At 43.3% G+C, this 12,589-nt stretch overlaps 1 protein-coding gene across 1 annotated transcript in view; it reads left to right on the top strand.

Moving 5' to 3' along the window:
• exoc4 (exocyst complex component 4) overlaps positions 1-4,787 on the top strand; it is a 516,360-nt gene extending 511,573 nt beyond the window's left edge. The window contains exon 17 of the mRNA XM_078235822.1: positions 1,503-4,787. Coding sequence (XP_078091948.1) covers positions 1,503-1,740 — 238 coding nt within the window. The 3' untranslated portion in view covers positions 1,741-4,787. The remainder of the gene's footprint in view (positions 1-1,502) is intronic.
• The last annotated feature ends 7,802 nt before the right edge of the window (positions 4,788-12,589 follow it).

Genomic DNA, 12,589 nt, shown 5'->3' with positions numbered 1-12,589 from the left:
TAGCTCCAAGAGCTATATCTAATTTCTCCCTGAAATCAGACAACGGTTTGGCCTCAACTACATTCAGTGGTAGTGAATTCCACACATTCACCACCCTCTGGGTGAAGAAATTTCTCCTCACCTCAGTTCTAAAAGGTTTACCCCTTATCCTCAAACTATGACCCCTAGTTCTGGACTCTCCCACCATTGGGAACGTTCTTTCTGAATCTACCCTGTCTAACCCTGTTAGAATTTATTTATAAAGCATTTGTAAAGCACTTCACCAAATCACTCAAACTTCCAAAAGTGTTTCAACATGTGATGTGCGTAAATGATAGGCAGGAAATGATCAGGTCACCCATCCGACAAAGCCCACACTCAGGATGGCCAGAGCATCAGAACTAGACTCTTCTAATCCATTTCCCTGCAGTCGCGTAAATTCTTGGAAGGGGCAAAACAAAAGAGAGAAACCCAACAAAGGAAAAATACCCCGCAAAATTCCTGTCTCACTCCCTCAGGCAATCAAAACCAGCCCAGGAGGTTAAATCACTTACCTTCTTTATAATGCCCGAGTCTAGAATTGGTCCAGCTCACTTTTGTTTCACATCCAATGAATTATTTTGGAATTTGTTTGGTAGACAAATTTAGTAGCCAATTTGTACACTGGATCATAAGAAGCAGGAGCATGAGTAGGCCATTTGGCCCATCGGGCCTGCTCAGCCAATCAATAAGTCATGGTTGATCTGATTGTGGCTTTAACTCCACTTTCCTGCCTGGCCTACGTTGCATAGATGTTGGCTTATAATTCGACCTTTGAAGCCTCAAAAAATCCCTCCAAAAATGGAGGTCAACTTATATGTCTGGTAAAATGGGATGAGTGGTCCCACTTTGAAATGTCATCAGCAACTGGGTGTGTTGGAAACTCCCATGCATCTTCACAGTATAGCCTAAATCATCTATCTGATCCTTTGAGCCCAATTATAAAGTATTGGTTAAGTAAACATGCACTTGTGTGATGAGAAAATTGAGGCTGACAACTAATGAGGGTCTAACATGTCATGGCTGAAAAGAGGCGTTGACTTTTCATTGCAAAAACATGATTTTGCAATGCCACAAGGCTGGTTATATCAGAAAATCATTTAGGATAAACTGAAGATCTTGGTTCTTCATCCTTGGATCAAGTGCACATTAGTAAATGATGCACATTAGTAAATGTTACAGAAAAGAAACACTTCAGATTAAGCAAATTGGTCAAATCTAGTGCCAAGCAAATTCCGAACTGATGTCAAGAAGCCTCTTGCATAAAGAGTGATCAACATTTGGAATAAATTTCTGGATAGGATGGTGGAGTCCAAAACATCCTGTCGTGGGGAGGCTGGAGTTTTGTTAAGCTGGGATGCACCCAATTGTCTTCCCCGTTTGTTCTATTACCCATAACCTTTAATGTATGACATATGATGTTATTGGCAGTGTACTTGGTTTGCCTTCAATTCTGGTTTTCTCCGTGTCTTTCATGTACACAGGCAGTACTACGAGATGCTGTACAACAACCCTGACGAGCTGCTGAACCTAGTTGTGGACCAAGGAGTAAAGTACACAGAGCTGGAGTACATCAATGCCTTAAGCCTCCTCCACCGCAGCCAAACTGGAGTTGGAGATCAGACCACACAGAACATGCGTCTGCAGCGGCTGAAAGAGATCATCTGTGAGCAGGCAGCTATAAAACAAGCCACCAAGGATAAGAAGATCACCACAGTCTAAATACCCAGCCACAAAGTGGAGACTTAGTAAAGTGCAACTCCACCCTATTTAGAATTGCCGCTAGGCTAAAAGGCAACTTGCCATTATATTTAGTGTTTAACTGTTCGAATCCATTAGTGATAAAGTGTGTACAGGGATTATAAAGATTAAGGTGGCATTCTTGTACCTTGTTGCCTTCTGAGAAGTAACAAGGGAAGTTCTTCGTAGGAAGGAGTTTTGTTCTTGTGAGTCTGCTTTCCTTTTAGCTGGCCAACTAAAACTGACATGCAGAATTAGCAGGAAACAAAGCACTCTTTTTCCATCTCTATTCTTTTTTCTTTAGGGATCCGGCATGGTTGCTCTTGCTGCATCCCTGTGCTTCCTTCACCATTGTTGCCACTCAATGACTAGCTGACATCCAGCAGCACAGTTGGTTTCTTTGCTCACTCTATCTACCCAAAGACAGTGTTGTTGATGAAGTCCTGCATTCTTTTGTTAACAGCTGGCAAACTTGCCTACCCAAAGATGGCAACTTAAAATCAGTCAATAGATTTTGATGCACCCCCTCCACAAACCCCCCAACAACAAAATTGCCCACAGTGTCCAGTTGATGTTTGTTGGTTACCATAAAAATGTTTCAGTTGGTTACCATAAAAATTAAAAAGAAATGTTGCTGCAATGGTGATGATACTGACTTATGCTATTAGTACATTTAATGAACACACTGTTTTATCCGATTTAAATATTTCAAATTGACACAGAAAATGTTATTGCGTCAAAGTTTGCACAATTTGAATCCAATGTTTGACTACTAAAGCTTAGCTATCACTGAAGGAGCTCATAGTTTGTGCTGAATTTGATGATGTCACTTTGAGTGAGGACAAAACTTTGCACATTGGCACAATGGGGGACACTTAACTTGAGGATGGGACTGAGAGGGAGCTTTGCTCTACATCTTATCTCTCCCTGCCCGTTCCTAAGAAAGCAGCACTTGTGTATCCAAATATCGAGCTGTTTTAAATGTTGACTGTTCTTCTGGTCACAGGAGAGTACTAGCACTTGAGCTGTGTCTAATATCTTCTAAAACCGACAGTATAAAACTCAGTCAGACAACAATTTGTACTCAACTGATTATGCTAATTCCTGTATCAAAAGAAATACTATTTCTGAGCAATGGGTTGTATTTAGACTTCCACCATAGGGTTCAAAACGGACACAGAATGTACTTGTGTAAGTCGGTTAAAGGTCTTTGATTTCCCATGTAACCACATGAAAATATCAGAAAAGATCACCAGGAACCTCAAAACAACAATCAATGGTTTTCTTTAGTTGACAGATCTACTCAGCACCAACTGAAAATTCAATTGATAAAAGCTCCCCTGATGAATCAGTGGGTAACAGGCCCTTTCAGTTTAACACCCAATCTGAGAGTCAGGCCCTGGGCTGCGCAAAATTAGCTCATTTTATCCAAGGTGGCATTTGGTTCTTTACAATTTGCTACACCACCCCTTGACTAAGGGAAAAGATCTCGGTGGACTATGGGGGAAGAAGGAGGGTGTTCCTGTTTCTCATTATTGTCCATTTACCCGTGTTAGCATGTGGACACACAAATCAGGCCAGGATTGAGCTGAGCTGTGATGCTCCCTACAGTGGAATAGCCTGCTGACAGTCACTGAGTTTCACACATGTGAAACAACCATTTGGTTCTGGAAGGTGTTCACTCATCAGTGAACCATAATCATCAGGATGAAGGGTAATGGATTGAGAACCTTTAAAGAAAAGGTACAGAACAGGTTTATTTTGTATTATTAAGCATCATCTCTGAATTACAAGAGGCATCTTAGTGACTGAATGAAGCTGAGGATGTGCATGGGCCTGGTGCTTAATTATGTAAGACCAGGGAGTTTTATGGTTTCATGTAAATGGCTGGGTTACACGATTAGGCAAATCCCTCCGAGGTGAATGGGTGAAAATAAAGTTAATGTCCCAATCCAGCTATCATGAGATTAGATTACCTGTGCTTTACCCCAATTTAATAAAGGAAATTTGCTCAAAATTCAGCAGAGACTGTTTCAACTCTTTAAAATACATTTCTCGTCTGATTGGATTTTATTATAGTGTCATCTGGAGATTGATGATTGTGGCCTGGGTTTTGAAAGGAGGGCAATTAGTGCTAAAATGTGCAAATGGAAAGCAGACTGTGTGTGAGAGGGTCTCCAGCCAGTAAAGAGATTTTCATAACAGTTACAAATGAGTGGGTCCCACACATGAAGGAAATCAACACTGTGTCTTGTTGAGATTTTTGTAGTCTCTTTGACTCCTGAATGTACAGTCTACAATGTAGCCCAGTGTAAATCACTAGACTCAACCTTTCTAGTGGCAATGAAGGCAGCTCTTTAAAATAGCCCGTGCACCTGTCTCCTTGCATTCAGTTGGCCAGGAGACCATTGGCAGACTCCAGATGTAAAGCTGGGGGAGTGAATAGGTAGGTGTACGATTGGGTTTGTTTTGGTGTGCCACTCACGAATCCCGGTCTCTAAGCCACGTGATAACGGGGCCTTGAGATTGAGCATACTACATACCACTTGGGGTAAACTGAAGTATGTTTATGAAAATAAAGTTGGGAAAGTTCATAGAGGCTTTTCAAAAGATTTTTTTAAATCTATGGTATGTGTTGGCCGATTTGAAAACGCATGCCCTTTCCTAAATGGTGGCAGATTCCCCCTTTTAATTTGAATGTGCCAAGTACACAAATAGCCCACACACTCCATATTGTTATGGATTTTGTCAATGGAAGCAGCTACAAATGTTGTCAATGCAAGTAAGGCTAACTCTAAACCAGGGCTAGTCATTCACAAGAGATACACTTGCACAGAATTATTATTGTAACATTTTTTTGTTACTTAGATTCACAAAAAAGAAATGGTAGTTTGTGATTCCAATCCTAATTTCCTCATGTCATTCACGGCATAATCCGTATGAGATTTATTAATGCACTGCATGAGCCAATGAGCATTTTGTCCTTCAATGTTTACGCAAAATACTCTGCAATAAAGTTGGAAAAAGAAGTTGTTGGTCAGGATTCTTGTCTTTTCTTTTCCTATTTCCATCAAAGATCAAACTTCCTACACTGAAATGCCAATTTATGATATCTAAATGGTCCGAGCAGCAAGTTCAATCTTTGGCTGTAAAGATATCCCAGTGCCAACTATAGCAGTGTCGGAAAAACACCATTGAGTGAAATTAATTTCATGATTGCTATTGGGTTGCACTTAAATGGTGCCAATTGAAGTCACTGTGGCTAAACTGCCCATCTCCCCTTGGTTCCAACGAAGAATCCCAATGGAAACGGTATAGAGAAAAGATTCAGGGCGAAAAGACAATCATTAAAAAAAAAGGTAAGAATAAATAAAAGGTGATTTAATTTCTGATGATAGGCCCAGAAAGGATACATCTGACCGTTTAATGACAAATGTGCACCACAGACCTCAAAATTCTATCCTTTCATTTTATCTTGTACTGATCTCTTGGAAAAAATCCATCGTGGATTATTCAGCGCACACTTGGCTGTAGCACATTTCATTAATATGCAGCTCTTCAATGAAGGGGTGCTGAATGTTGTCACATTTTGCTTATGCTTATTTAAGCTTATAATGATGACTGCTGGCCCTTTCCTTCTGGTTCTACACAGAGCAACATCTACAGTTCTGCCTCATTCATTCCCTTAATAATTTTAAACGCCTGAAGTATTTTTTCCACGCCTCCTCAATCCGTTCGCTCATATATAATTTGAGTCTGCGGAGCCTTTCCTTGCAGATCAGTTAAGCAGAGGCCGGGATCGTTTAAGAATAAAAATAATTAGAAGTCTGGAGCTGCTTTGTTGTTCACAGGTGGGGTCTGGAGTCACGCTGCACTTCACCTGATGAAGGAGCAGCGCTCCGAAAGCTTGTAATTTCAAATAAACCTGTCGGACTGTAACCTGGTGTCGTGTGGCCTCTCATTCTTGTCCACCCCAGTCCAACACTGGCATCTCCACATCACTGAACTTGAACTATTCCCTTAAGAGTGACTGCATTTGTTGAGGTTAATTAAGTAAGCATCAAGTGCAATACAAACTTCAAAGTCCAAACCAACTTATTTACTTTGCTCTTCAGAAGTTGCTGACTCCTGGTTGCAGTTCAATGGATACCAGCCCTCCTCCCATTAACTTAAGATACCAATATTAGGGTATTTGGCTGGAGAGTGACTGCCATCAGGATGTTCAGCTGTGGAAACACACCAGCTGAGCCTATTCTCACCTGCTGTATACAGGTGTGTGCACACATACTTTGCAGTGGGTCACTAGGTTCATAAGCAAGAAAACTGACTGACTGATTCCTCCCTGCCTCCAGTCTTTGAAATCCAATTTGCAAACCTCTGGTGGGTTTTTTAAAATTTTTATTCCATTCTTAAAGTTACAAAAGCCAATGCTCTGAGCAGACCAGGCAAACTCGAATCCATTCCTTGCTTTCTCCAAAACCAAATTCCAATTGAATCCAATTCTAGGTCCCCATAAAAGAGACAAACTCCAAACAGACAAGATAAGGCATTGCACCCCACCTTGGGCTTGATCTGATGGCCAAAGAGTGAAAACAGGTGCTAAATGATCATCAGAGGATACAGCAGGATATAGATCAGTTGGAGACTTGGGCGTAGAGATGGCAGATGGAGTTCAATCCGGATAAATGTGAGGTAATGCATTTTGGAAGGTCTAATACAGATAGGAAATATACAGTAAATGGCAGAACCCTTAAGAGTATTGATAGGCAGAGGGATCTGGGTGTACAGGTGCACAGGTCACTGAAAGTGGCAACGCAGGTGGAGAAGGTAGTCAAGAAGGCATACGGCATGCTTGCCTTCATCGGCCGGGGCATTGAGTTTAAAAATTGGCAAATCATGTTGCAGCTTTATAGAACCTTAGTTAGGCTGCACTTGGAATATAGTGTTCAATTCTGGTCGCCACACTACCAGAAGGATGTGGAGGCTTTGGAGAGGGTACAGAAAAGATTTACCAGGATGTTGCCTGGTATGGAGGGCATTAACTACAAGGAGAGGTTGGAGAAACTTGGTTTGTTCTCACTGGAATGACGGAGGTTGAGGGGCGACCTGATAGAAGTCTACAAGATTATGAAAGGCATAGAAGCTTTTACCCAGGGTGGAAGGGTCAATTACTTGAGGACATAGGTTTAAGGCGCGAGGTGCAAGGTTTAAAGGAGATGTACGAGGCAGATTTTTTACACAGAGGGTGGTGGGTGCCTGGAACTCGCTGCCGGGGAAGGTAGTGGAAGCGGATACAATAGTGACTTTTAAGGGGCGTCTTGACAAATACATGAATAGGATGGGAATGAAGGGATATGGTCCCCGGAAGGGTAGGGGTTTTAGTTCAGTTGGGCAGCACGGTCGGTGCAGGCTTGGAGGACTGAAGGGCCTGTTCCTGTGCTGTAATTTTCTTTGTTCTTAGTGTTAATAAGATTATCCTGTTTGGAAATCCTGGATTGAACACACCCTTGGTCCTAATTGCTTGATTACTGTTATTTGAACCTGCCTGGAGGTGCAGATTTGTGTTAATAAGATGCAATTTTCACAGAGCAGCATATGTTAGCTCCACACACCAACATCCACTTGGTTGTGGACTGCTCTGGCTGGCACAACATGGCACATTACAGGAAGGCTCAGCAATCAAGGGAAATGTTCTCGGATGCTGCACTCGAGGCCAAGGTGGAGAGATTTCCTGTAAACCAGATGGGGAAGAAATCCCCTCTCCTGCAACAGTTGGTGTCTGGCCTCATATCCTCCTCCTAATCTATATCATAGAATCCCTACAGTACAGAAGGAGGCCATTCAGCCCACCAAGCCTGCACCGACAACAATCCCACCCTATCCCCGTAACCCCACATATTTACCCTGCTAATCCCCCTGAAACTAGGGTCAATTTAGTATGGCCAATCAACCTAACCCGCACATCTTTGTACTGTAGGAGGAAACTGGGGGAAAACCATGCAGACACGGGGAGAACATGCAAACTCCACACAGACAGTGACCCAAGCCAGGAATCGAACCCGGGTCCCTGGCGCTGTGAGGCAGTACTGCCAACCGGCGTGCCACTGTGCTGCCCCATGCAAAAATATACTTCATAAAGTATTTGAACTAACATGACAAACATTCCAAAATGGCTATCACAAAGTGCAATAATATTCAGGTTCTCGAAATACGTCATGTTAAATTCTTGAGATATTTTTAAAAATAGACAGTTCAAAATGGTCATAACAAATGGTGCAAAGGTATTTAAGTTGTCTACATAAAGCAAGTTGCACTCTGTGATACATGTAATATTGACTCTATACTTTCATTGTGAGTCATACGGCCTGAGGGGGTCCTATACAATTCCACTCCTCTCAGTTCACTATGGCTGAAAGGTCTTAGACAGCAACCTTCCCCCATTGCACCTCTGTAGTGGCTGCCCCCAGCTTTAGTGTGTCTCTCAGCACATGGTCCTGGGCTTTGGAATGTGCCAGTCTGCAACACTCAGTCGGGCACAACTCTGCTCTCAGAGACCAACAGGTTTCCAACAGACCAAAGAGCGTCTTTCACCAAGTTGCTGATCCTCCAGCAGCATCTGATGTTTGTCTCGGAGTGCGAACCTGGGAACAGCCCGTAGAGCACAGAGTCCTGCGTCACAGAGCTGCTCGGGATGAACCTTGACAAATACCATCTCATCTCTCTCCAGACCTACTTTGCAAAGACACATTCCACAAGGAGGTGGACAACAGTCTCTTCCCTGCCACAGACACCTCAAGGGCAACGTGCAGATGGGGTGAGACTCTGGGAATATAGGAACAATCTGATGGGGTGGGCCTTTCTCACACCAGCCAAGCGAGGTCTTGCCCAAGGCCAAGCACTCCCTTTCCACTGATGATTACTGTAATGTGGAGGAGCACAGCACTTACACTTTTTAGATGAAGTCTTCAGAGAATCTCCAGAATAACTGTTGCTCAAGTGTCCTGGAATGTGTCCAAATGTGTTTCAGAAGTGCTCTTCACAGCTCCAGCAATGAACATGAAATAATGGGGGAAATTTTATGGGGCCTGTAAGAACAGAACAATACTTGGTAATCTCCCTACATTAAAAATGAACACCACCACATGCTCTCACCATCCTCCGCATCACAGCCCATATGAGGGTTGGGGGGTGGGGTAGGGGGGAAGGGAATTAAATTCTGCATTTTATTACCACATATAAAATTATATGCTGTTCAGAGTAGGGTTCCTGTATTACATCCAGGGTGGCTGGAGTGTGCTGTTTCTCTAGCCTCCTTCACAGATCGCACCATAAGTGTAAATGTTTAATTCACTCTCCAAAATGGCCAATGGCCAATTGTTTACTTTTGCTACTTTAAACCTGGAATAAAAGAGATTTTAACCAGGCTTCTGAGTATAATCTGAGAATGATTGATATATAATGAAACAAAACTTATTTTTAAAAGTAAGTTGCAAAAATTGGTTAACGTACAATTTGTAATCTGGAAGTGTAACTATATGTCACTTTTAGTTCCAACACACACCTGGACACAAAGGGTGAAACCAATAGGGTCTCTGCAAATGTTGGCGCTTAAGAGAAAAAAACACTTTCTGGCCAACGAGAAAATTTTATGGAAGAGGATAAAGTTTGAAGGGCTTTGATACAGTTGATCTGGTGTTCCTGCATGCAAAGGCAGATTACTGGTCATACTAGTTGTCTGGAAGTTCTTTCTTCAGGAGCTTTGGTGTGGAGGATAACAGAGTGTAGTTGATGTCCTTGCAATCTCTGTCTCATCTTAGCTTCTCAGATCTCCAGGTTGTGGTGAACCATCGTTGGTTCCCACTGTGGGATTGTTCTAATGTTGTTGTTGGGTTGTTCTAATGTTGTTGTTGGGCTAGGGTGGGATTGATACACCTGTGGTTGTTACTGTTGTGGCACATCCCAGTTGGGCTCCGCCTCCTGGGAGAGGGATAAGACCCCCTGCTCGGGCGGGACCTCTTCAGTCTGGGATAGAGTGTTAAAGTTCTGTTAGTTCCATTGTTAGTTAATAAAAGCCTTCTTTTACCGAAGCTTCGTGCCTCGTGTCCAATTGATGCGCATCACAGGTATAGATGGGTTATACTGAGTTGAGGATTCCTAGCTGGATGCTGATAACTACACTGAATTTCAGATGAAGCAGGGAGAGAGCAACTTGGACAACATTCCTTCTCAATTTATTTCCAAAACTGAGTGCAAAACACCAGTTTAAAACAGAAAATTACCAGGACTTTGCAGCCTGAAAACAGTAGTTTTTTTTCACTCCAGCAATTAAAATTCAAGCAAGCAAATAGTTCTTATTGTTATAAATGTGGTCTGCTATTGAGACTAATAATAATTACGAGGTCAGTGGTAGTAAACTAGCTGGAACATCTTATTAACACATCTTAATCCTAGCACAGCCAGCACAAGACTGACCAGGGTGGAATTTGAGTCCTGGGTCACCTGTCCCATTCTCTTAAAGGGGCATGCCCCTAATACACATAACACTTATCTCCCCAGGTGCCATGCTGGTCATTTGGCTGAAGTCATGTGATTTCTTGGAAAAAGCAGCTTGCTTGCAGTCCAAAGCATTGCAACAGGCTCAGCATTGCTAGGAGGGCATGGGAAGAGGGCAGGCGCCGAGAAAAGTGAGCGTCCCGGCGGGTGCTCCTACCAGGCTCCCTGAAGGCAGACAGCTGCTGCAGAGCTGCCTCAGGGAGCAGCAGACCTGTACAGATTAAATAAAAATGCAGCAAACGGCGTCTATGCTTCACATTCAAGCAGCTGACAGCAGAACTCAGGAAACGTCAGTCCCCAGACATCTTTTCTCATTGTGTTTCAATCTGGACATTTCATTCCGCCCTGGATCAAGGTTATAGCAAAAATGTGAAGGCTGTCTAGCCGATCGGCCCATCCACTAACTGTAGAAGAGCACTGGCCACGATAAATCGCAAGCGATCGTCTCTTTAATTGTTGGCGGTTATACTCCAGACACCTGCACACTCCCACCGACCTTAATGTTGTGCGTGAGTGCGATGAAATCAGGATGCGCGCTGACATCATCGTGCCATCTCATACGTTTCTGGGTCGGGCGATAACTGCCTGATGCGCGATTAATTCACTCGGGAGGCTGGATCGTACCCAGGAAATAAAGGCTTTTATTAGTAACAAGAATGGAGCATACTGCTTAACAATACAATCCCAGACTAAAGGGTCACTAGGCAGTGCAGTGACCTTTATACTCCTACAGGTAGGCGGAGCCAACCGGAGTGTACGACAGAACAATACCAACAGGTGGAACATCCCAACCCTAACACCAACAGTAACAAGAGTAACATATGTACAAGTACCCATAGTGGTAACCATCTATGGTTCACCACACTGCCTAATCAAGATAAAATCTTAGCTATATTTGTTAGAGATATGTATTCATAATAACAGAGGGGAGGTCCTGAGGCACTGCATGCAGTGTTCGATTCCCGGCTTGGGTCACTGTCTGTGTGGAGTTTGCACGTTCTCCGCGTGTCTGCATGGATTTTCTTCAGTTTCTTCCCACAGTCCAAAGATGTGCAGGTTAGGCGGATTGGCCATGGGAAATTGGTGTCCCAAGATGTGTAGGTTAGAGGGATTAGCGGGGTAAGTACTTGAAGTTATGGGGAACAAGTCTAGGTGAGATTTCCCCTTAGTGTCAGGGGGATTACGTGGGGTTACAAGGAGGGATTGGGTGGGATTGTTGTTGGTGCAGACTCGATGGGCCGAATGGCTTTCTTCACTGTAGAGATTCTATGATTCTATGCAAACAATGTTCTTGGAATAGTCTCTGGTTCATGGAACTCATCCCTGAATGAACACCCAAGCTACGCAGCCGGCTGCCGGGTTCAAATCAGGAGACATTTCAGTCTGCGCTGCCCTGCAGTAGATCAACAAAGTATAGAACATATGGTCACCTTCGTTCACAGCCATAGTGTATCAGGGGGAGGGGGTGGGGGGAGTGCATTTTGCTACATCTAAAAGTGCAGCAGGACCATCTAGTGGGAATCAGAGAATATTGTGTCACTTGTTTTCATGATTTATGTGGATGGATGCAAATAGGCTGCAGTACAGAACAAACAAAGCTCAGAATTTATCACATGAGGCGCTGAAAAGTCAATGTGCAGGTATAATATTTGAGTGACAATGCCTATTAAAATGTAACTGCAATTAACATTTGCAACAGCATCAATGAATAATGTAAGACATGAGCAATCATAATTCCACCCTCGCAAAGCTGATTTCAATGTCTGTTCTGCTCCACTTGCACCTTGTGCACGTAACACTGGGTCTTCATCCCCAGTTGTATGCTTATCGAGTTAAGGATGTTAGTGATGGGACTGAGTGTCAGAGCCAAGCACCCCAGGTCAGGTGCAGTGCAGTCAGATGTAAAACAAAGCTTCCTCTATTCTTGCCTCAATAGCAGCCTCATAGGAACTGCCTTTACTGCAGCATATTTTTAAGGTTTCCCATTTTTAAGGCTTCTGACTGCACTGAACCCAACCTGGGATGTTTGGTGTTGACATTCAGGCCCTGAAACATGATCCATTCACTACCACTAACATCCCTCACCCTGATGAACATCCTGTCATGTTGGATGACCCTTTGAAAACATCCCAATCATGTAATCACCAGTACTGGATTTCATAGAAGGTGATCGTAGAACCCCTACAGTGTCCAGTATCAACATCAGCTGGAACTGCACCCATCCAGGCAGGGGAAGAATATTTCACCACACTCCTAGCTTGTGCCTTCTAAATGGTGA

This window comes from Mustelus asterias, chromosome 19 (assembly GCF_964213995.1).
Source record: "Mustelus asterias chromosome 19, sMusAst1.hap1.1, whole genome shotgun sequence".
Classification (NCBI taxonomy): Eukaryota; Metazoa; Chordata; class Chondrichthyes; order Carcharhiniformes; family Triakidae; genus Mustelus; species Mustelus asterias.
This window is presented reverse-complemented; position numbering and strand designations above follow the sequence as displayed.